Source organism: Tamandua tetradactyla, chromosome 7 (assembly GCF_023851605.1).
Source record: "Tamandua tetradactyla isolate mTamTet1 chromosome 7, mTamTet1.pri, whole genome shotgun sequence".
Classification (NCBI taxonomy): Eukaryota; Metazoa; Chordata; class Mammalia; order Pilosa; family Myrmecophagidae; genus Tamandua; species Tamandua tetradactyla.
In genome coordinates this window covers 123243979-123268026 of record NC_135333.1, presented here as the reverse complement: position 1 = coordinate 123268026, position 24048 = coordinate 123243979, and the positions used below count along the sequence as shown (strand labels likewise).

Sequence of the window (24048 nt, the reverse complement as noted above, 5' to 3'; positions counted from 1 at the left end):
GGATGTGAACCCGGTCAGGTTTTTGTTACTTCATTTTATTTCAGTAATGTATATACAATACAAAATTTTCCATTTTAACCACTTATATATTGTTCTAGTTTGCTAGCTGCCAGAATGCAACACACCAGAGACGGATTGGCTTTTAATAAAAAGGGATTTATTTTGTTAGTTCTTCAGAGGAAAGGCAGCTAGCTAACTTTCCACTGAGGCTCCTTCTTACGTGGAAGGCACAGGATGGTCTTTGCTGGCCTTCTCTCCAGGCCCCTGGGTTCCAACAACTTTCCCCGGGGTGACTTCTTTCTCCATCTCCAAAGGCCTGGGCTGAGCTGCAAGTGCTGAGATGAGGAATGCCGAGCTGCTTAGGCTATGCTACTTTACATTCTCTCATTTAAGCTTCCAGCCAATTAAGTCAAAGGTCACTCATTGTAGCAGACACACCTCCTAACCGACTGCAGATGTAATTAGCAACGAATGAGGTTCACGTACCATTGGCTTATGTCCACAGCAACCAGACTAGGTATGCTCACCTGGCCAAGTTGACAACTGACTCTAACACATATATGTACAATTCAGTGATATCAATCTCATTCACAATATTATGCCACCATCACCTCCATCCATTACCAAAACTTTGTCACCATCACGAACAAAAACCTATTAACCAATAACTCCCTATTCCCACCCCCACCATCACCACAGCCCCTGGTAACCTGCAGTCTACTTTTGTTTCTATGGATTTGCATATTTTAGTTATTTCACATAAATGGAGTCATATAATGTTTGTCTTTTTGTTCCTGGCTAATTTCACTCAGCATGATGTCTTCAAGGTTTATCTAAGTTGTAGCATGTATCAGAACTTCATTCCTTTATTAAAAAAATATTTTAACATTTTTATTGTGAAATTAATACATATACAAAAAAGAAAAAATAATTTTCAAAGTACATTTTAACAGGTAGTTACAGAGGAGATTTCAAAGTTTAGTATGGGTTACTATTTCACAATTTCAGTTTTTTCCTTCTAGCTGCTCTAAAACACGAGCTAAAAGAAATATCAATATAGAGATTCAACAGTCATACTCATTTGTTTAATCCTGTCTTCTCTGTTATAATTCCTCCTTCTCCTTTGATCCTTCTCCCAGTCTTTAGGGATCTTTGGGCTATGCCAGTTCTAACTTTTTCATGTTGAAAAGGGGTGTCAACAATATAGGATAGGGGATGGAATTAGTTGATATTCTTGGAGAGGCTGTCCTCTCTGGGTTTCAGGACTTATCTGACCTAGGAACCCTCTGGAGGTTTTAGGTTTCAGGAAAATGAACTTAGTACTTGAAACTTTTGTCTCAGTTAGAACCCCAGGGGTTCTTTAGGGTTAACAGGAATGATGTTGGTTGGGGGTTGGCAAACGGGGACAATTAGCAATATCTAACTGAAACTTGTATAAGAGTAGCCTCCAGCATAACTTCTCTACTCTGTTTGAACTTTCTTAGCCACTGATTTCTTTTGTCACAGTTCTTTTCCGTCTTTTGGTCCAGAAGGCATTGTTAATCCCATGGTACCAGGGCCAGGCTCATCCCTGGGAGTCATGTCCCACATTGTCAGGGAAACTTTAACCCTGAATGTCATGTCCCACATAGGGAGAATCTTTATTCTTTTTTATAACTGAATATGCCATTGTAAGTATATGCCATGTTTTATTTATCTGTTCATTTATTGATGGACACTTGGGTTGCTTCCATCTTTTGACTGTTGTGAATAATAACACCATGAACATTAGTGTTCAAATATCTATTCAAGTTCCTATTTTCAATTCTTTGCTGTATGAATCTAGAAGTGGAATTGCTGAGTCATATGGTAATTCTATGTTTAACTTTTTTTAAGTCAACTGACATCTTTATTCCTTTGGGGCCAGACAGAGTGCTCAGGAGTTCTTGGTGGGTGGGCTCACTTCCTCTTACCATCATAACAGCCATGTGCAAATCTGGGTGGTACTTGTTCTTGCCGATCATATACTGGATGCTGCTGAGGGTAATCCACACATAGGAGATACCCACTTTCTTTCCATGAATCAGTGTGTTGTGGAAGGAGATGCGGGCCTACACTGTGTTGGGCTTGGGTTGTCTGTCTGCTTATCCCTCTTGATCAAAACACTGGAGCAGTTTCATATGACCGTCCATTGCAGATATGTGGATGTGGTGGCAGCTCCTTCCCTGCTGCTGAAGACAAGACTTTCTTAGGAGCTGCTAAACTGTTTTCCATAGTGGCTGTACCATCTTACATTTCCATCAACATTAGTTCCTTTTTCTTTGCATCCTTGCCAACACTTATTTTTCATTTTTTAAAGTAATAGCCATCTTAGTTGGTGTAAGATGGTATTTTATAATGGCTTTGATTTGTATTTCCCTAATGGCTTATGATGTTGTGCATCTTTTCATATGCTTATTGACCATTTGTTTATCTTCTTTGGAGAAATGTCTCCTTTTTAATCTGGTTGTTTATCTTTTTTTGGTTGGTTGTATTGTAGGAGTTCTTTAGATGTTCTGGATATTAAACCTTTATCAATACGTGGTTTCCAAACATTTTCTCCCTTTCTGTTGGTTATCTTTTCACTTCCTTGATAGTGTCCTTTGATGCACAAAAGTTTTTCATTTTGATGAAGTCCCATTTATCTAGTTTTCCTTTTTGGGTCATAACTAAAAATCTGTTGCCTAATACAAGATCCTAAAGGTTTTCTCTAGTTTTCCTCTTAAGAGTTGTATAGTTTTAGATCTTTTATTTAGGTCCTGGACCCATTTTGAGTTAATTTTTGCATATGGTATAAGAGAACAGTTCATCTTCATATTTTTGCAAGTGGATATCTGGTTTTCACAGCACCATTTGTTGAAAGGACTTATTTTTTTCTACACGGAGTAGACTTGGTTCCCTTGTTAAAGATCAGTTGGCCATATTTTGGCCACATTTGACCAGAACTTGAAGACCTAAATAAATGGAATGACATCCTGTGTTTTGGAAGACCTAATATTGTTAATATGTCAGTATTACCTAAAGCGATTTACAGATTCAATGTAATCCCTATCAAAATTTCAGCAGCATTTTTAGCAAATGGAAAAGCCAATTATCAAATTCATAGGGCATGGCAAGAGGCCCCAGACAGCTAAAACAATCTTGAAAAATAAAAATTGAAGGACCTACACTTCCCAATTTAAAAACTTATTACAGGGTGGACCATGGTGGCTCAGCAGGCAGAGTTCTTGCCTGCCATGCCAGAGACATGGGTTCGATTCCTTGTTCCTGCCCATGCGAAAAAAAAAAAAAAACTTACTACAAAGCTACAGTAATCAAAACTGACATGAGGACAGACAAATAAACCAATGGAATAGAGTTTAGAGTTCAGAAATAAAGCTGATTGTAAGTGGAATTGCTTTTTTCTTGATTTCCTTTTTGGACTGTTCATTGCTAATGTATAGCAAGACAACTAGTTTTTATTTTTAATTAGAGCAGTTGTCACAACTGATTTTTGTGTGTTGGCTTTTGTACCCTGCAACTTTGCTGAATTTGTTAATTAGCTCTAAGCTGTCTTGTAGATTCTGTATATAGGATCTTGTCATTTGTGAATAGTTTTACTTCTTCTTTTCCAATTTGGGTGCTTTTATTTCATTTTCTTGCCTAATTGCTCTGACTGGAACTCCCAGTACAGTTTTGAATAGCAGAGGTGAAAGTAGGCATCCTTGACTTTTTCCTGCTAGGGAGAAGCTTTCAATCTTTAACCATTACATGTGACCTATCAAGACTTTTCCGCACCTTGTCCCTCTCTTCCCTGGCCCCTTTTAAATTTCTGTCTCCTAACTGGACAGCATGGTTCTACACTTGATCTTAACCATAAGGCTGAGAAGCGATGGACAGCCTGATTCTAAATTCCTGAGAAACATCTGATTGACTGAGCTCATTTTTTCCCCAGGACATCATATGTTGATGTCGAATCTGTGGATTTGGTGCCTGTTTTTGTCGAATCTGTGGATTTGATGCCTGTTTTTTTATCCAATCTGCCCGCGAGTTGGACGTACACAGGGCAGTTTCAATCATTGTTCACCAACCTCTTTTTTGGGTTTGACCCTTGAATGCCCAAAGGAGAGGCATGGCAGCATCACTGTTCATTGAATCCTTGATCTCTGAATAGCTCTTCTTCTTTATCCCCATAGCCATCACCTAAGTTCAGACTCTCACCATCTCTCTCTGCCCAGATGTTCTTTGTCTCCAAACTCTGCCTTGTGGACAGAGTGATTCTAAAAGAGAACTCCTTTTTTCTTTTTTAAATCATATCACTTCCTTTTAATTATTTCAGTGGCTTCCCAAAGCCTTAAGGAAAAGTCCAAGCTCCTTACAAAAGATTTCATGGACTGCAGATGAATGAAATAGAAAATAAACTCCTACTAGAAACAGATGAGCTGGGGCACAGTTTTAACTGAGAAATCAGGATGTAAGGGATGATTTTGATTCCTAAATCATTATATAGTTTTTCCTTTCTGCTTTCTGGTATATTGGAGTAAACAGAGGGAAATACCTGAAATCTCTGAATTATAATCCAGCTGCCTGGATTTCTGATAATGATTGTATAGCTTTTATCTTCTGCCCCTATGATTGTAAAAACCTTGTCACTAACCGTCATTAAAATAAAATTAAAAAATCATGGCCTGGCCCTTGCTTGCCTCTGCAGCCTTCTTCCCGTGTACCCTTCAGGTAAGCCTTTTTTCTGAACCACTTAACAGTTCCCCAAACCCATCACATGCCCTCTTACTTCTGGGCTTTAAAAAATTTTTTTTTAATTCTAAAAGATATATATATAAAGCAAAGAAAGAAAAAAGCAATAATTTTCAAAGTACTCTTCAACAGGTAGTTACAGAACAGATCCCAGAGTTTGTCATGGGCTACTATTCCACCATCTCAGATTTCTCCTTCTAGCTGCTCCTAAACATTTTATGAATAATAACATATACAAAAAAGCACTAAATTTCAAAGCAAACTGCAACAATTAGTTATAGAACAGATTTCAGAGTTTGGTATGGGTTACAGTTCTGCAATTTTAGTTTTTTCCTTCTAGCTGCTCCGAGACACTGGAGACTAAAAGAAATATCAATATAATGATTCAGCAGTAATACTCATTCGTCAAATCCTGTCTTCTGTTATAACTTTACCTTCTCCTGTGCTGCTTCTCCCAATCTTCAGGGGTATCTGGGCCCTGCACATTCCAACTTTTTCATGTTGGAAAGGGCTGTCAATAATATGGGATAGGGGGATGGAACTACTTGATAATCTGGAGAGACTAGCCTCCCTGGGCCTCAGGACTCATCCAGCCCAGGAACCCATCCAGAGGTTGTAAATTTCTAGAAAATAATCATAGTGCATGGAACCTTTGTAGAATCTCACACAGAACCCTAAGTGCTCACCGGGGTTGGCAGGCATGGTTTTGGTTGGGGTTTGGCAAACCATGGCAAATATCAATATCTAGCTGAAGCCTATGCACGAGTATCCTCCAGAATAGCCTCCCAAGTCCATCCAAACTCTCTCAGCCACTGATACCCTATTCCATTAAAATTTCCCTCCCTTTTGGTCAGGAAGGCATAGTGCCAGGACCAGGCCCATCCCTGGGAGTCATATCCCACGTTGCCAGGGAGACTTTCAGCCCTGGATATCATAACCCTTGTAGGGAGGAGGGCAGTGATTCTACCTGCAGAGCTGGGTGTAGAAAGAGAGTGTAGCCACATCTGAGCAACAAAAGAGGTCCTCTGGAAGCAACTCCCAGGCATAATTATAGGTAGGCTCAGCCACTCCACTACATAAACAAGTAGAAGGAGTATTAATAGTGATTAAAATTTGGCTCATTTGCCAAATCCTGTTCTCTCTGTTATAACTCCTCCTTCTCCTTTGATCCTTCTCCCAATCTATAGGGATCTTTGGGCAATGCCCACTCTGACTTTTTCATGTTGAGAAAGGGTGTCAGCACTAAAGAATAGGGGGATATAATTAATTGATAATTTCGGAATGGCTGTTCCCTCTGGGTTTCAGGATTTATCTGACCTAGGAACCCTCTGGGAATTATAGGGTCCAGGAGAGCAAATTAGAGCATGAAACGTTTATAGGATCTCAGTTTGAGCCCTAGGTGTTCTCAAGAGTCAGCAGGAGTGATGTTGGGGTTTAGCAAACCATGGTAATCAGCACTTTCTAACTGAAGCTTGTGTAACAGTAGCCTCCAGAATAGCCTCTCAATTCCATTTGAACTCTCTTGGCCACTGATGCCTTATTTTACTATGCCTCTTTTCCTCCCCTTGGTCCAGAAGGCGTCTTTGATCCCACAGTGCCAGGACCAGACTCATCCCGGGAACTATGCCCTATGCCTCCAGGGATACCTTCACTCCTGAATGTCATATCCTTACAGAGTTGGTCCTAGAGAGAGAGGCCACATCTGAGCAACAAAGAGGTTTTCTGGAAGCAACTTCTAGGCCTCGCTATGGGCAGTCTTAGCTTTTCCCCTATAGAAACAAGTTTCATAAGAGCAAGCCTCAGTCAAGGGCCTGCCCCATTTTCCTGGGAGTCACAGTGGTTGAGGGGGTACCCAAGGTTTTCCAGATGAGAAAGTTCAATGGTTCCATATATTTATATATATATCCCCCACCCCTTTGGACCCTCAAGGGACTCCATCAACATCTCCCAATTATCAACCCACCATAGTCTGAGATGTATCCCAGCATTACACCAACCTACACAGAACTACAAGACTTCATTCCCACCCTGGACCCCAGGAGTCTGGATAGTTCATATGAGCTATACTTCTGGGCTTTTGAATATACTGTTTTATGTACCTAAAACCCTAATGCTTCCTCCCCCAAACACTAACTCTTGATTGTCCTGCAGGACTCAGCTCTGGTGTCACCTATTTTTAAAAGCACACACTCCTTTCAGCCAGCCGGGTTACACGCCCACATTTATTATTCTCTTCCTGTGCTTGCTTTATCAAAGCATTTATCACTTCATATCTTAAGTGTATGATTAATGTTTTCCCACATTAGAATTAAGTTTCTTGGGTCACCTTTTTTTTCTTTCCCAAATATCTGGCATATAGTAGGTTCTCAATAAACATTTATTGAAAAATGAATGGATCATGGCATTGAGTTCATGTTGGCCACATATCTGTAGACTTCTTTTAAATTGGCTTCTTTTTCCTATCTTCTCCTTTCCAGGACCTAGGTTTCAGTGATGAGACATGGGGTATGATGTAACTCGTTTCCAGGGGGATGTTGATGAAGACCTTATCTGCCCTATTTGCAGTGGAGTCTTGGAGGAGCCAGTACAGGTGAGTGGGTCTGATGGCTGGTTTGGTGAGGCAACAGATGGTTGTGGAGCTGGTAGAAAATATTCATGGGAAAACTAAAGCCCATAGCATGGGACTGATGGGGAAGACTGTGTTCTGGCTCCCTATCTTTTTCTCTCCTCCCCTTCCTTATAAAGATCTGGTACAGAGGAACAGTGGCTATAAGAAGAGTATTGCCTTCTTCCAGGGTCTGTCTGGATGGACACCACACAAATCCAATGGTGTCTTCTAAGGTGCTCTGAGATTTTTCAGCTGTAAAAAAAAAAAAAACATTGTCAGCCATATGTTTCCGTCTTTTGAGAGTAGCTCGGTAGCGTCCTTTTCTCTCCAGGGACTCTGACTAGATTCTGTCTCCCTGTGTACTGTTGAACTTCTGGACGCCCTTGGTAAGTTCTCTCTGCATTTTCATGATGTAATCAGCCAGTCTCCCTGCACGCCTCTTCTGCCTGCCTATCTAACAAATAGAAAATAGTGAACTGTATATACTGTACTGTTTTCCTCTTGGAGGTCTTTTGAAAAGGCCAATTTTTGATACAGACATGCACTCTGAATTTTTATATGAAAGCTGCCATCTTCAAATGGTCATTTATTTACCAGCCTTGCCAGACCAGTCAACTCTATTTTCCTGGGGCAAGTATGAGGAGCAGCTCATGATTACCTGGCAAGTACAGTGAATTGAATTCTTAACAGTTGTATTCATGGTACATCATCCTTCAAGGCCCTTATTGCCCTCACTCTGTAAATACCAATTAATCCGCTGCCACTCCTGGTCAGCTAGAGATAATCCCATTTTCCAAACCAGGACACCAGTCAATGAGGCCTCATGGCCCTTCCTCCTATCCACTGGTTCTATAACTCCCAGGGGCTTCCCTTGATTCTTTGAATTTATTCTTACTCTCCCAGCTTCCAGCCAACTAAAGGAGCACAGATGCCTGAGCTGAATAAAAATTAGACTACATTCCAATGTCAACCAGCCCTAGACCTATCCCCTGTCTAGGCCTTTGCAGCTTGCTGCCATTAGAAGGCAGATGTAGAAGAAGCTATTCTGGCAGTGTCAAGAGGTCATGGGGTATGTCAGGTTCCCTCTTCACCCTATCGGGACAGTTTCTGTTTTCTAGCACTGTCATTTGAGGTGAGTCATGTGTGAAAGGATCAGTAGCTATCAGTGACTGTCTAAATCAGACTATTCTCTGCTTCCCTGCCCCTTCCCAACCTCCAAATTTACCTTCTGAGGAACAGGGAAAGCTATTGAGGCCAGGTTCCAAAGGTAGCAGGTCCCTGCTAGGGAGGCCGAGTTCCCCATGTCATATTTATTTTATTTATTGAATAGGTAATACTTTCACATGGTTCATAAGTAAAAACCCTATAAAAAGGTATATAGTGAGAACTCTCACTTCTATACTTATTCTTCTCCACCTAATCTCTCCCACCCCCAATAGTTAACTTCTTTTTTTTTTTTTTTTTTCAGTTTATTGGCTATCCTTCCAGGGCATATTTAGGCAATACAAGTAAATTTGAATATATATATGTGTGTGTACACATATATATATTATTATTATTATTTTTTTTTTTTTGCTCACCTTTCTTATACAAAAGTTAGCCAATTCTGTACAAATCTGCAGGTTTAGATAGGGAAGTCTTCAAAGAAGCAACAGCTGAGCTGAGACCAATGATAAGAGGTCATTCATCCTAAGATCTAGAGGAAGGGCATTTAAGGGAAAAGAGAACAGCAAAAGCAAAGGTCCTGAGGCAGAAACAAGTTAGGGTATGGTCAAGGAATAGAAAGATAAACCAAGATGGCCAGAAAGTATTGGGTACAGTGATTGAGGTGAGGTCAGACATACAGGGGTCATCTCAAGTGAAATTTTATAGGTCCTAATATGAGAGTTTGGATTTGTTATAAGTATAATGGGAAGCCATTGTAAATTTTTAACAGGAAAGTAGTATGAATGGTTTGCAGTTTTAAATAAATGATCACTCTGGCTCCTGAATGTAAAGTGTAGAATAAGGGCATGAGAGAGAAGTAGTGGGACTATGTTTAGTAGATGTTGATGAATGATGGCTGGAGTGCCAGCTGTGTCCCAAACGTTTTGCTAGGTGCTTGAGCTTGAATTCGGTTAGTGGCAATAGAGATGGAGAAAAGCAGACAAATTTAGGATGTTTTTGGAAGAAGGGTCATAGGACTTTGAAAAGAAGCAAATATGTCTTTGAGTAAAAAATAAAAAACTACTGACAGTTGAGTTGGATTAGTGATCTTGAGGATGACTTCTTTCCTTAGCCTTCCTAGGTTTCAGTCTTTGGTGTCTGTGAACATCTTGAGGGCAGAAAGTGTCCTCTCTCTTTTCAGCCCAAATGCCTAGTAAAGTGTTTGGGACATAGTAGGCACTCCAGTCATTCATTCATCAACATCTACATCTACTGTGCCCCGTGCTATATGCTAGATGGTGTCTCCATAAACCCAAGGATCTTCTCACTTTGAGGGATTAACTTTAGAAGTTATCTGAGTTATCAGGGAAATGGGGTGAAGTATGAGCTGTATGGAACCAAAAAGAATGTGATTTTGGGAAAAACGTCAGTTCTCATAAAATAAGAATTTGGGCTTACACAAAGAGAGGACTCTCACCTCTCAACAGAGCCCTGGGTTTTAAAAAAGTATTTTTTGCTTTCTTGCTTTGAACTTTTGCCAATAAATCTCTACCTTCCCCCCCCACACACATACAGACACACATCTGTAGTCTAAATCAGCCTTTAAAACCTATATCAAATTCTAACAAGCAGTGGGGACAGCCAAAGCAATAGGCTGAGCCCCCAATCTTGGGATCTGTTCATATGAAACTTAACCCCGCAAAGGATAGGCTAAGCCTACTTAAAATCAGGCCTAATAGTCACCCCCAAGAGGACCTCTTCTGTTGCTCAGATGTGGCCTTTCTCTCTCAGCCAACACGACAAGCAAACTCACTGCCCTTCCCCTCTGTACGTGGGACATGACATGCCAGGGGAGTGGACCTTCCTGGCAACATGGACAGAAATCCTAGAATGAGCTGGGACTCAACATCAAGGGATTGAGAAAACCTTCTTGACTAAAAGGGGAAAGAGCGAAATGAGACAAAATAAAGTGTCAATGGCTGAGAGATTCCAAACAGAGTTGAGAGGTTATCCTGGAGGTTATTCTTACACATTAAATAGATATCACCTTTTTAGTTAAGGTCTAATGGAGAGGCTGGAGGGAACTGCCTGAAAATGTAGAGCTGCATTCCTGTAGCCATGTTTCTTGAAGATGATTGTATAATGATATAGCTTTCGCAGTATAACTGTATGATTGTGAAAACCTTGTGCCTGATACTTCTTTTATCTACCTTTTCAACAGACGAGTAAAACATACAGATTTAAAATAAATAAATAATAGGGGGAACAAATGTTAAAATAAATTTAGTAGATTGAAATGGTAGTGATCAGTGAAAGGGAGGGGTAAGGGCTATGGCATATATGAACTTTTTTCTGTTTTCTTTTTATTTCTTTTTCTGGATTGATGCAAATATTCTAAGAAATGATGATGATGATGAATATACAACTATGTGATGGTATTGTGAATTACTGATTATATATGTACAATGGAATGATCATATGGTAAGAATGTTTGTGGTTGTTATGTTTAAAAATTTTTTTTTAATTAATTAAAAAGAAAAAGTATTTAAGCCCTCTAGCCTCCTATATTCTGGAGCAGCTAAAAGGGAAAATCTGAGAGGATCGTATGGTAGCCCATGACAAACTCTGGGATCTATCCTGTAACCACTTTTTGAAAAGGGCTTTGAAAACTATTGCTTTTTTATTTCTTTGCTTTGTATATGTTATACTATACAATAAAAAAAGTTTAAAAAAAAATATCAAATTGTCTTCTCCATAATACCTGCCCTGATTGACATAGCCTGAAAAGATCGTCCTCTTCTGAACTTCTATGACAAACACTGTGTATGCAATCCATTTGGCAATTAATAATTGCTGTCTTATGTCATTTTTCCTATTGTCCTGGAATGTTATTTATATCTCTTACTGTTATATAATATCTTGTTTATCTTGTCTCACAACCCATTTGTAATTTTGAGCACAGGGAGAATATCTTAAGTCTATTCCCCTAGTACCTTGCCTATAGTAGATCTATACTAGCTGTGACCCCGGAGAACTCTGGTCCTGGTAGCTGCTCAGAGGCTGAGTTGGCTTTGTGAGGTTATCATATCCAAGCTCTTAGCTCCTACTAATTCCCTTGTGCCCTTTTCTGCTCCTCTCCTATCTAGGCACCTCATTGTGAGCATGCTTTCTGCAATGCCTGCATCACCCAGTGGTTCTCTCAGCAGCAGACATGTCCAGTGGACCGTAGTGTTGTGACGGTAGCCCACCTGCGCCCGGTACCTCGGATCATGCGGAATATGTTGTCAAAGCTGCAGATTGCCTGTGATAACGCTGTGTTTGGCTGCAGTGCTGTTGTCCGGCTTGACAACCTCATGTCTCACCTCAGTGACTGTGAGCACAACCCGAAGAGGCCTGTAACCTGTGAACAGGGCTGCGGGTGAGATTCCCCCTGGACCCTCTGCTCACTACTTGAGGAGGTCTCCTATGCAAGGAGAGTCCTTGGCCTCTCTGGCTTCCTCCCCCAAGATAAGCACCTCCTTGCTGCTTTTCAACTATGACCTTTTTGCTTTTACTTTAATAAAAGTAATTCGGCAATCTGTGTGATAATACTAAAGACTGATGTACTTTATCCTTTCCTTTCAGTCCAGTGCTACTTCTCCTTGTCAGGTTGACTACTCTAATTTCCAGCCTTCTCATATTTCCTTTTGCCATATTTTTCCTTTCTGTGGGGTATGAAATATTTGATTAAATGCCAGTAGCTGAAACTGGGAATCTGCAGCTTCTCAGAAGGAATGAGTGCACAGGCAGAATCTGTAAGAGGAAAGGAGAGCTGTGTGGTAGGTATAGGGGAGACCAGAGAAAGTAGACAGCAAAGGGGCAAGGCGGGAGCTTAGAAGAAGAAAGTGAAAGTAATAAGAGAGAGGAGGCCTGAAATGAAGTTAGAAATTTAGGATAGGAGAAAGCCCACTCAGCAATTTTCTACCACAGAATTGGCCATTTGCCCATATGTCCCATTGAGTGCACCTGTCCTCCTCTTTCCCCACCCTGGGCTGCAGCCTGGAGATGCCCAAAGATGAGCTGCCAAACCACAACTGCATTAAGCACCTGCGCTCAGTGGTACAGCAGCAGCAGACACGCATCGCAGAGCTGGAGAAGACGTCAGCCGAACACAAACACCAGCTGGCAGAGCAGGTAAGTTTCAGAGAACATGGAGGAGAACATGTCCCTGATATGCAGATAACTGCATGCCTGTGGTTTACTCTGAGCACACAGACCTATGCTTGTGCTTGTGAGCCTGTGTGAGTGGATTCTGCCCTGTGGCTTAGAGAATTGGATTGGAGCACTTCTATCATCCCTTCATCTCTTTTATGCCATTCATTCACCTACCATGTATCAAATATCTTCTGTAAAGGTACTTTGCTGAGCACTGGGGCTATATCTGTAAATGAAATAGTCATATCCCTGTCCTCCTGACACTTACAGTCTGTCTGGTTGTTCTCCAGATCTCTCAGATGTTCCCATTCTCAGACAAGCTTTTATCTTTCAATTGCTGTCTGCCTTAACCGTCATCCCTGGTTCTCCTCCCCTCCAACAGAAGCGAGACATCCAGCTGCTAAAGGCATATATGCGTGCAATCCGGAGTGTCAATCCCAACCTTCAGAACCTGGAAGAGACAATTGAATACAACGAGATCCTAGAGTGAGTGTCACTCAGGACGTGGAGTTGCTCACTCCACATCCTGGCATAGAGACTCAGAAGGAAGAAGAGCAGGGCAGTGGCAGAAGGGCACCAAGGGCTGGGCTAGGGCCACCACTCCTCAGCTGTTGGGATGGAGGACAGGGGCCGAGGAGAAGAGGATGGGCCTCAGTTCAGGTCTTTATTTATTTGGGGGAATGGAAAGGAGAACCCACCCAAGGCTGCAATTTATCCAAAATTAGGAGAGTACCTACCATGTACAAAACCCTGTATTAAAGGCTATTGAATACTAGGAGGGTGAAAAAGGAATAGAAGATGCCATCCTTGTCGTCAGGTAGCTCACAGTCCAAAGAAGAGAAGACAGGATGCAAATCTGGGAAAGTGATTTAAAATGCAACAAAAACAAGCGAAGTCTTAAGATCCCTTTCAGTTCGGAGTTTATACAGTTCCTAAACTTAAACTGTAAGTGTGAATCAATATATACAGGGCAAATAGTGCTGAGTGGGACACAGTACAGAGGAATAATTACTTCATTCAATAAACATTTGTTGAGCACTTTATTACATGCCAGGCACTGTGTGCTAAGTACTGGGATTTCAAAGAAAAACAAAAGGGTACCTACACTCATGAAATTTAATCTGTGAGTAATGCTTAGTGGCTCAAATGGGACCATCTAAGGGGAAAATTTGGAGTTTCTAATCAAGTAATAGAAGGAAAGATAGGGTTAAGTCAAGTGCAGAGTGGGTGGTCATTCCTATTAGAAAAAAGCAATGCAGAGAAAGGGGAAGAATTGGAATGACCACCTTCACCCCCCATCCCCCCTCCACACAGGTGGGTGAATTCCCTGCAGCCTGCAAGAGTGACTCGCTGGGGAGGGATGATCTCGACCCCGGACGCCGTGCTCCAGGCCGTTATCAAGCGCTCCCTGGTGGAGAGTGGCTGTCCTGCCTCTATTGTCAACGAGCTGATTGAAAATGCCCATGAGCGTAGCTGGCCCCAGGGTCTGGCCACACTAGAGACAAGACAGATGAACCGGCGCTACTATGAGAACTACGTGGCCAAGCGCATCCCTGGAAAGCAGGCTGTTGTTGTGATGGCCTGCGAGAACCAGCATATGGGTGATGACATGGTGCAGGAGCCGGGGCTTGTCATGATATTTGCTCATGGCGTCGAGGAAATATAGGACATCACGACGGCTCCCAGGATGAGATGGAAATCAGAAACTCTCATCACTCCACCAGCTGGGCCCTGCGTCCTCTCCCCTACCCCAAAATACCATGGCCTACACTTGAGCCACACATCTGGGTCTGCTGGCACTGAAGGGCCCTGGGGCACTGTGCTAAGCTTTTCAGGTGGGACACTCAGATTCCCTCCTTTTGCCATATTTCTACCCCTAAAATGTCTGTAAATTCTCAGTCTGGTTAGGAGGGTCCCCACCTCTATCTGTTTTCCTGCCTAGGGTCCCTGGTCCCAGGAATTTTCAGAAAGCACAAAGAGATCCATTTCCTCCAGAGGATCAGAGTCGAGTAAGGAAACTCTTAATTGTTTCCCTCATCTAAAACCAGGGACTTGGAACAGGCAGATCTAGTGACTCTGAGCAGCATTTAGAGGATATCTCTGGGGAGCAGAAATCCTGAAGAAATGGAAAGGGTAGAACCAAAACCCTAAGAAATAGTAAAGCCAGATAGTAACTGGCAATCACCAATGGCCCTTAGGGGAAGACTGGACCTTTGTGTCAAGCAATATCCCTGTTCAGCATATCTTAAAGGTGCAGGCTCCCACTGGGCCTGCAGTTGTGTGGGTTGGAATGCCGAAAATTTCCAGATGAACTCTTCTGTACTTTCACAGTGAGGGCATGTCAGGGTTGGGGGTTGGGGTTAGCCGATTGGGGCTGATAGGCTCAGCAAGGAGCTGTTTTCTGGCTTTTGCTGAAATAAGATAGGCACTGCTGCTTATATGGGCAGTAATACATCCACAGACCCTTCTCCAGCCCTGTGATTGTAGTTAAGTGATTTTGATAATTTCCTTTAGCCATTATACTTTGTTTATATTTCCCTCCTCCTTCCACTTTTTTAGAATGGCCTGGTTATGGCTACCCCACTTTCCAGCCCAGCCACATTGGTGGCAATTTAATTTATTTACTTTTTTTTTTAAGAAAACAAAAAAAAAATCAACAAAACTTAAAACTCTTGCTGTTCCTGTTGTGGGGGCTCTGGATAGGGTGGGGCAGGGATGGGGGTTCTGTTTTATATTTTTCCTTTTCAGCACAACCTTTGGCTTTAATATAGGAAGAGCGAAGGGAGTCCTGGGCTGAACTTCCTGATGTCTATCCCAACCCTTAGTAACCCCATCTGAGATGAGAAGCTTCCTGCACTCCAGTGATGAAAGGGACAATCCAGCATTGATGCCTGTGCCCTCTGGAGGACTTTGTTCACCCCTTCCAGAGTCTCATCCTAAAACTCTGGGTTTGTAGTAGTAATTTTGAAGGCATTTCTCACCCCATTCTCACTTTTCCTTGAGATATATAGCTAGGTTCTTAGCTTCACTAGGCAAAATGAGATAGAAATTATGTCCCTAGTCACTTCTGGGTACAGGCTTTGCTCTGCTTCACCTATACCCCCGAAGAACTCAGTTCCATTTCAGGCTACTGGGGGCATTCCTTGACCTGTAGAGTGACTGGGAGAATAAGGGAAGGATAGTGGGTGTGATTAATTTATAGGCAGGTGGAAATGGAGTTGGGGAAAGATTGAAAGTTCCTCCCCACCATACTATAACACTTTCTTCTATTATTGGAGTTTCATTCCAGACCAGTTTGCTGTAGGTCTGGATAGTTGGGGCACGGCTCCACTGGGATTGTGGTGGAGGGATAGAGCTTGAGGGGAGTGAAGAACAGTCACACATTCCACCCCAGGACATTGTGCTCAGGAATTTGAAATCGCTGCTATACTTAATCTGGTTACTCCATCTCTTCCACTCCCCTCTGCCCTTGCCTGCCTTACCAAGACCCATACTCTCCCATCCTTACCCTCAGATGGAGCCAGGAAGCACAGTTAAGGCTTCCCTACCCTTTGCACTAGTGTCTGCAGGTTGCTGGTTGTGTTGTTTGTGCTATTCCATAGTGTTGACTGCACTGATAATAAACCTTTTAATCAACTAAATTCTTAATGCAACACCCCTCCCTTTCTTGTGAAGGTTCTCCTCTGCTTTGGCTTTTCTCTTGCCTTAATTCCTTTTATTTCTTTCTTGCTTGTAAACCATCCTTGTCCTAGAACTAACCTCTGTTGTAGTATGTCTGTGTGGGAATAGTGTGCATCTCACATCTGCTTTGCCCTGTTTTCCCTCCTACATTCTTCCTGTTATATAGCCTCGAAAACTCTCTATCCAGTGATCTGAATTGTGTTTTTTCCAGAGCCTGCCTTTACTCTGAATTCCATGCCCCTTCCTAAGTGCTCCTGGAATTTGGGAACACATTCTACAGAAGACTTTAATGTATCTTTTCCCTTTGTCCCCAGGAAAAAAAAAAAATCCAGGATTCCACTGGATGTAATGAAGCTTACACACACACACACACACACACACACCCCGCCACCAGTGTCTCTCAAGAAAGCAGATGTGAGGCAGGGAACCTGATACAGCTGTTCCTCCTATGTTGTCTGACTTTGATAAACCCTTTTTGTCAGCATTTTGCCACCTTCTATCATTAGACAAAGCAAATCCTTTTTTCCTTCAGAACTATATTTTAAATTTGTTATATATCATGCACCCAATGTAAACACAAAAAATGTAATAGTTCTCTAGCTATTCTAGTGGGTTAAAAAAAGGCACCGGCTTTCCTGTACCCACTTAAACTCTATACTCTCATACACATGAAGTCTGGTTATAAAATAGTGATGACCCCATTCCAGTGTAGAGTAGAAAAGGTAATATATGCACTGCAGTGATTACCAGTAGTGCTTAAAATATTTTTCTGAAGCGCCTTTAAAATTACTTTCAGAACCTCTGCTCTTTCTTTTTAATGTCATGAGTGGTACCAAATCTTCCTTTTAGGGTAGATTGAGTTTTTGGAAACAAATATTCATTGAATGTCTACTTTGCAAAGTACTCATGAGGGTGGGAATGGGGGTTTAGGCACAAAAATGGCACGTCCTTCAAAGAACATACTCCCTAATTGATATGAGTATATAGGTAAGCAAAATAAATGTGCTCAGTGAATTTGCAAGCACTATGTGAGCCGAGGGATGATGAAGCCACTGATGTTCGTGGGTGTCAGGAAAGGCTCTTCAGAAGTTGTATTTCTAGATCAGAATTCAACAAATTATAACCCACAGTTCCGCAGCCTGCTTTTGTAAAAATTTTGTTGGAGCAAAGCCCTGCCCATTTGTTTACACGTTGTCTTTGGCTGCTTTACAGCCAAGCTGAGTAGTTACAGCAAAACTATGGCCTGCAAAGCCTAAAATATTTACTATTTAGCCCTTTACAGAAAAAGGTCATCAATCCATTCCAGGCTTTTAAGGGTAAGAGAATTGGTGAGGTGGTGATGGTTGATTGGCTGAATGTTTTTTACTTCAGTACATGTATTTGAAAATCAGAACATTTTTCTACATTTCCAAAATATCAAACACTTAAAATTAGCAACATATCCTCAATCTAAGACAAAGCCTATGATTGTATTTCCCTAATTGTCCCAAGAAAGGTCCTTTATAGATACTTTTTGTCCAAGCCGGGATCCAGTCCAGGACCATGCATTACATCATATTATGTCCTTTAGCTCTTACCCTCTTCATCTGGATTCCTGGAACAACCTATGTGTGTGTAAAACACTAACATTGAAGAGATTGGGCACGTTGTCCTGGAGAGTGACCTTTTGGATTTCACTGCTTCTTCATGTCCTTTAGATTGTTTCTCTAGCCTGTATTTTTACTATAAACAGTTAGTCTAAAGTCTCGAAAGATTGAAGTTAAACATTTCTGGGAATAAAACACATTACAGGAGAGGTGCTCTTTATATTCTGTTGTCCCATTGTCCCACCATTAGCGTGATCTCTTCATTATTTTGTTAAGAGATTTTTAAAAGCTGGCTGGGTGATGAATACCTCCCCCTGAGAGAAGGGGGCAGTTGGTAGTGCAGCCCTGGTTGTTGGTTCCTATACAAGAACATGCCCAGTATAACTATTTCAAGAAACTAGGAATCCAAATATTTTTCCCCTTTTTTTTTATTATTAATTTAAAAAAATTAACAACAAACAAACAAACAATAAGTTATCATTCCATTCTACATATATAATCTAATTCTTAATGTCATCACATAGTTGCATATTCATCATTTCTTAGAACATTTGCATTGATTTAGAAAAAGAAAAAAAGACAACAGAAAAAGAAAATGATAACAGAGAAAAAAAAAGATTATACATACCATACCCCTTACCCCTCGCTTTCATTTACCACTAGCATTTCAAACTAAATTTATTTTAACGTTTGTTCCCCCTATTATTTATTCTTATTCCATATGTTCTACTCTTCTGTTGATATGGTAGATAAAAGGAGCATCAGACACAAGGTTTTCACATTCGCAGGGTCCCATTGTGAAAGCTATATCATTATACAATCATCAAGAAACATGGCTACTGCAATACAGCTCTACATTTTCAGGCAATTCCCTCCAGCCTCTCCATTACATCTTGGATAACAAGGTGATATCTACTTAATGCGTAAAAATAACCTCCAGGATAACCTCTCGGGTCTGTCTGGAATCTCTCAGCCATTGAAACTTAGTCTCATTTCACTCTTCCCCCTTTTGGTCGAGAAGGTTCTCTCAATCCCTTGATGTTAATTCTCAGCTCAAGGAATCCAAATATTTATGCTAAATGTTTAATCTAAATGTTTATGTTTATGCTCAATCTCAACTTTTGTATGTTGGCTCAAATTTTTTTTAAATGCTTGTTACCTCTTCACACACGCCCCCAGAACAAACTGAAAAAAAACTAGGCCCTACAGTTTACAACCTCTATTTTACTTTGAGACCATAAAAACAAGTGGAGGTGAAGGATATTTGAAGAAGGAAGAGAATTGTATAATATGGAGCATAGAGTTTGTTGAAGGAAGTAATGGAAGATAAAATAGAAACAATTTGGGGCCAATTATTAGAAGCCCTTAAATGAGGGAGGGAATTTGGACTTGCATTCTGCATGTAGGTTTTTGAGAAGTGGAATGACTTCTGGCGGCAATGGAAAGAGAAATTAGTGACAACAATGTTAGTAAGCTTTGCAGTAATTCATGCAAGAGAGTATGATAAGGGTTTGAATTGAGATGGAGAGTTCAAGAGACACTGGGAAGAAAATTTAATAGGCCTTAGTAACTGATTAGATTCATTCTGCCAGCATTTATAGTACACCTGTCATGTGCCAGCTATAGTGCTAGGCATTTGAGATAGACAAATAATTGAAATATGGGACTTTGAAGGAATTTGTGGCTTAGTAGGTGACATGCACTTAAACAAATAATGGGAAATACAGAATAGTATGTTGCTAATAAATATGGGCTGAGTACGATGGGACAAGGAGGAAGAAAACGGTTAATTACAGGGTGAGGGGGGAATGCTGGAGGGAAGGCTTCTAGGTGAAGTCCTTGGTGCTGAGTTCTGAATGGGATTGGATATTGGTAGTGAGGAAAGGGGATGTTGGACAATACAGAGCATTTACTATGAGTCAGGCTCTGTTCTAAGTATTGAACATGAATTTAGTCATCCTAACAATTTTTTATAGAAAGACACTATTATGCTTACCTACGTTTTCTATGTGGGAAACAGGCAGAGGACAAAATTCACATAGCTAACCATGAGATCTGGGATTTGAACCCAAAAAATCATTCCAGAGCCTGAGCTTCTAAACCACTGAACATAACAATGGGCATGCAATAAAAAATGAGTCACAGATAAACATAGGTTTCTATGTGGATGAGAAGATGGTGTCATTAACCTGAATAGAGTAGAAGGAGCAGGTTTTGAGGGTAAAGTCATGAGTTCTTATGGAGAACACTGAATCAAAGGTGTTTCCACAAAAATGATTAGCCAGTGATTGGAAACATGGGTCTGGAGCTTAAGATCAAGAAGTTTAGGGCTGAAGATGTGGATTTGGGAGTGGCCTGCCCAGAGATGATGAAGGAATTATAGGAGTGAATGCCAACACTAAAGGAGAGAACAGGGAAGAAGGCTAAGGATGGGACCGTGGGGAATTCCAGAAGTAATCTGGACTGCAATCAAGAAAATAGATACACATGATAGAGTAGGCTACTGTTGTTTCTGCCCCTACCCCCCCAGTAATTTTGTAGTAATGAATCATTTAAACATGGCTCATAAATTAGCTGTAAAAGAGTTCAGAAATGTTTTGTGCAATGACAGCATCCTTGGAACAAATACAGGTTGAGATAATTTCAGCCCCAAGTCCTTTTGTCATTTGTTTCACTGAATAAACAGCAGCGACAGAAGGCTCTTAAAATTTGGAACAAGTCAACAAGTTGGAGGGGAATGATATTAAGTTTTTGAATATTAGATTCCCCCATATTGGCTCTTTTATATCAGTCATATGAAAATTTTTATAAGAGCTAAGAATAAAAGCCAAAAAGATCATTCGAGGGTAGCATTTGCTAGTTGGTATACAGGTGAGGGGAGAGAAGGCACTTCATGAAGAAAGGCAGGAACTGGGCTGTCACATTGAGACAATCAGTTTAATTACAGTGGTAGAGAAAAATGCATAATTTAGGCAGGGTATGTTGGTGTTTGATCAGAGGAGGAGCTGAAGTTCTTGGGCAGGGAAATAATGTGATGAAAGCAGCCTTTTAGAATAATCATATTCTAAAAGAATAATAATCATATTCTAAAACCATATAGGGTGGGTTTAGAAGTGACCAAACGGGGACACCTTGAAAGCCATTGTAACAAAGTCATGAATTAAAGTTATATAATGGAGCAATAATTGATGAATGATGGGAACAGAAAAAGAGAAATAGCAGATAATTCTTAAGGTTGGAAACTAGAAAGACTTGAGAGAATAGTGCCAACAGAAATGGAAAAGTTGGGAATGCAATTCTAGGAGAGGAAGAGAAATTTGCGTTTTAGGTGACCGTTGGTCAGCTATGCAGATATATAGGCAACTAGAGATACAGGACCATGGTTTGGCTGTACACGTGGAAAGATGGCTTAGGATATTGTCTTAGGGAAAGGAAGGAGAATGAAGCTTTAGTAGACTTCCACAGAAGGACAGAGAAAAAAAGAGATGGGGAAGCAGTGTTCTGAGTAGGAGAAAGACAACACAATGTCTCTAGAAACAAACAAGGAAAGATTTTTAAAAGAAACCAATGTTTCAAACATAGCAAAAGTTTAAGAATGAGAAAAGACTATTGAATTTGGCCAGTGTTTCTATTAACGTCTTTTTAAAAGCAGGAGGCAGAAACAAGATGGCAGGGTATTAAGATAGTGTGGAGCTGGAGGCAGAGGGTATGCATTTTATTTGCAAAATAAGAGGAAGTAGAAAACAATGTGATTTGGCAGTGTCAAGTGAAGGTGTGATTTTGTTCTGAATTCAGGAAGGATTGATCCAGAGGAGTAGGAGAATTTGAAGGTGTTATGGAGGGATGCTTGTGGAAAATTCCTTAGGAGGTTGAAATGATGGGAATAGAAGGTTGAGGGCAGATGAGCAAGGCCAAATACTGTACCAGGAACTCAAGAATGCCGGTGAATGTAATGTAGTAAATACAGAAGCGTGGCAAGAGAAAGGGGACCAGATCATGCAACACAAAGATACAAGGACAGAATTTGCAGGGGAAAGGTGAAAGAACTGGGGCCATGGAGATGGTAAAAATTTGGTAAAATTTTTGGAAATTATCTATTATTCATGAAGATAGAGGTAACACTCAAAAGTTAGTTACAAGGGAGGCATCTGAGAGTGAACAGGATAGTCCCCAAGTGCCAAACCCCGTATGCCACATTCTCCTTCTCAGTCCAAATCCTCCATTTTGTAAACCATGGAGCTGCCATCCCTTCACAACACAGTTATTGGTTGCCCTCTGCTGGTCAATTTTGGTCTTGTTTTTAAGTCTAAGAGTATGAGCAAAATGGTATTTGGTAGGAAGCAGAGCACTGAGCCTACTAGATTCTATGAATTTATTTAATACATATTTGATTACATCTACAGATAAGGCATTGTGAAAGACAGCCTAAGTCTAAAGAAGTCCAGTCCAAGTGACAATTAAAACATGTACACATAATTACTGTAAAAACATCCATTTATTCAACAAATATTGTTTTTGTTTTTTGTTTTCATTTTGTGGCTTATATGCGCCTGAGTTTATGTTCTATACTTCAAATAATAAAGTTAAGGCATAGGATATGTTCAGCAATATCTGATCAGGGAAGACTCCCCACGAGAACCAACATTTAAGTGGAGGCTTAACCAACATTTAACCAACATTTGAGTGGAAGGTGAGAATGAGAAAGAGCAATTCATGCAGAAAACAGTACAGGCAAGGCCACATACTATAGCAGAAGTTAAAAGAATGGCAGTGAGTGAAATATAGTGAATATGGAAGAGTGGTGAAAGAGGCTAGATCATGCAAGACAAAGGGCAGACAAACAGCAGCCATCAGGGGCTTAAGGTCTCAGGCTATAGTACCCATCTTTAGTGCAGTTTTAAATTAACCCTACTTTCCTGATGAAAGCCCAAGTACCTTGGTGTAGTATGTGGTGGGCTCAGCCTGCACTCACACCTGAAGGAAGTAGACAGATTTGAGACATATTTAGAAGACAGAATAAGTAAGACTTGTTTTTATATATTTTATGGAGGCATGTCAAGGGAGATGCCTTGCATACAACTCAGGAATGGTGGTAGTAGACCAATAGGTTGCAGGTGAAATGATGAGGCACAGCAGAGAGGGGCTTAAAAGATATGATGATGGGAGAAGAGGTGGGCAATGGTGAGGGCAATCCACAAAACAGCATGAACAAAGGTATGAATGAACTGACACAAAAACATTCTCAACAAGCAGCCTAGCTCTTTCCCACAACAGACATTAGAGGATAGGAAGAGCCAGGTGAGGTGAGGACAGGAGCCTTATAGGTCCTAGCTTGGTTAATATACAAAGAGAATTTAGAACAGGGCCTGGCACTTAAGGAGAACACAAAAAGTGACAGACAGTTAACTTCCCAAACCCTGGCTCCAGCTCTTTAGTGTTTGTTTCAATAGGTTCCCCCAACCCCAGCTCTGTGATGCCTGAGGTTTATCTCCTCAAGAACATCTGAGTGAGAGAATGTCCTGTTTCGTGGGTTGTCAGTGTAATAAAACCCACAAAGTGTAATATAGTAATGGAAGTACAGAGGTGCCCTCTTTTCCTAGAAACTCTAGGTTTGACTATCATTACAGAGAAAAGCACTCACATTCTCAAACAAAATTGAAACACCCCTCTTCATTCAAATTCTTTACTACCCTCTCTCACAAGAATGAAACTTGCGCCGAACACTCTGCTGGCAACACAGTTAATAAGACTTAAAGTGCCGTGTAGCCTAGCAGCCAATACAACTGTGCATAATTAAGCTTCCTGTGACTTCCTTCCCCATACTGCTCCACCACCACAAGAAAAAAAAGAAAAAAAAAATCCAGAGGTGAAACCTTTGGCTTTCCTTTCCGAGACAGAAAGAGAAGTGCAAGAAAGTCACTTTTGGGGATTGGGACTCCCTTTATGAGTTGTGAAGGTAAAGCAAACAAAAACCGCTGCCGTCACGAACAGGATTCGAACCTGTGCGGGGAAACCCCATTGGATTTCGAGTCCAACGCCTTAACCACTCGGCCACCGTGACTCCCAAAAATCGCGCTTTCC

The 24048-nt window shown here is 41.0% G+C and overlaps 1 protein-coding gene and 1 non-coding gene across 3 annotated transcripts in view; one reads left to right on the top strand and one right to left on the bottom strand.

The window, feature by feature from the left end:
- The window catches only part of RNF41 (ring finger protein 41), a 35311-nt gene extending 19949 nt beyond the window's left edge, over positions 1-15362 (top strand). For both annotated transcript variants that reach the window (XM_077111030.1, XM_077111029.1), the window contains 5 exons: positions 7230-7342; positions 11653-11924; positions 12544-12679; positions 13083-13186; positions 14015-15362. In XM_077111030.1, coding sequence (XP_076967145.1) covers positions 7253-7342; positions 11653-11924; positions 12544-12679; positions 13083-13186; positions 14015-14366 — 954 coding nt within the window. In that variant the 5' untranslated portion in view covers positions 7230-7252 and the 3' untranslated portion in view covers positions 14367-15362. The remainder of the gene's footprint in view (positions 1-7229; positions 7343-11652; positions 11925-12543; positions 12680-13082; positions 13187-14014) is intronic.
- Positions 15363-23946: 8584 nt separating this feature from the next.
- TRNAS-CGA (transfer RNA serine (anticodon CGA)) lies at positions 23947-24028 on the bottom strand. The gene has a single exon. It is a non-coding gene; the product is annotated as a tRNA-Ser (tRNA).
- Between the last annotated feature and the right edge of the window lie 20 nt (positions 24029-24048).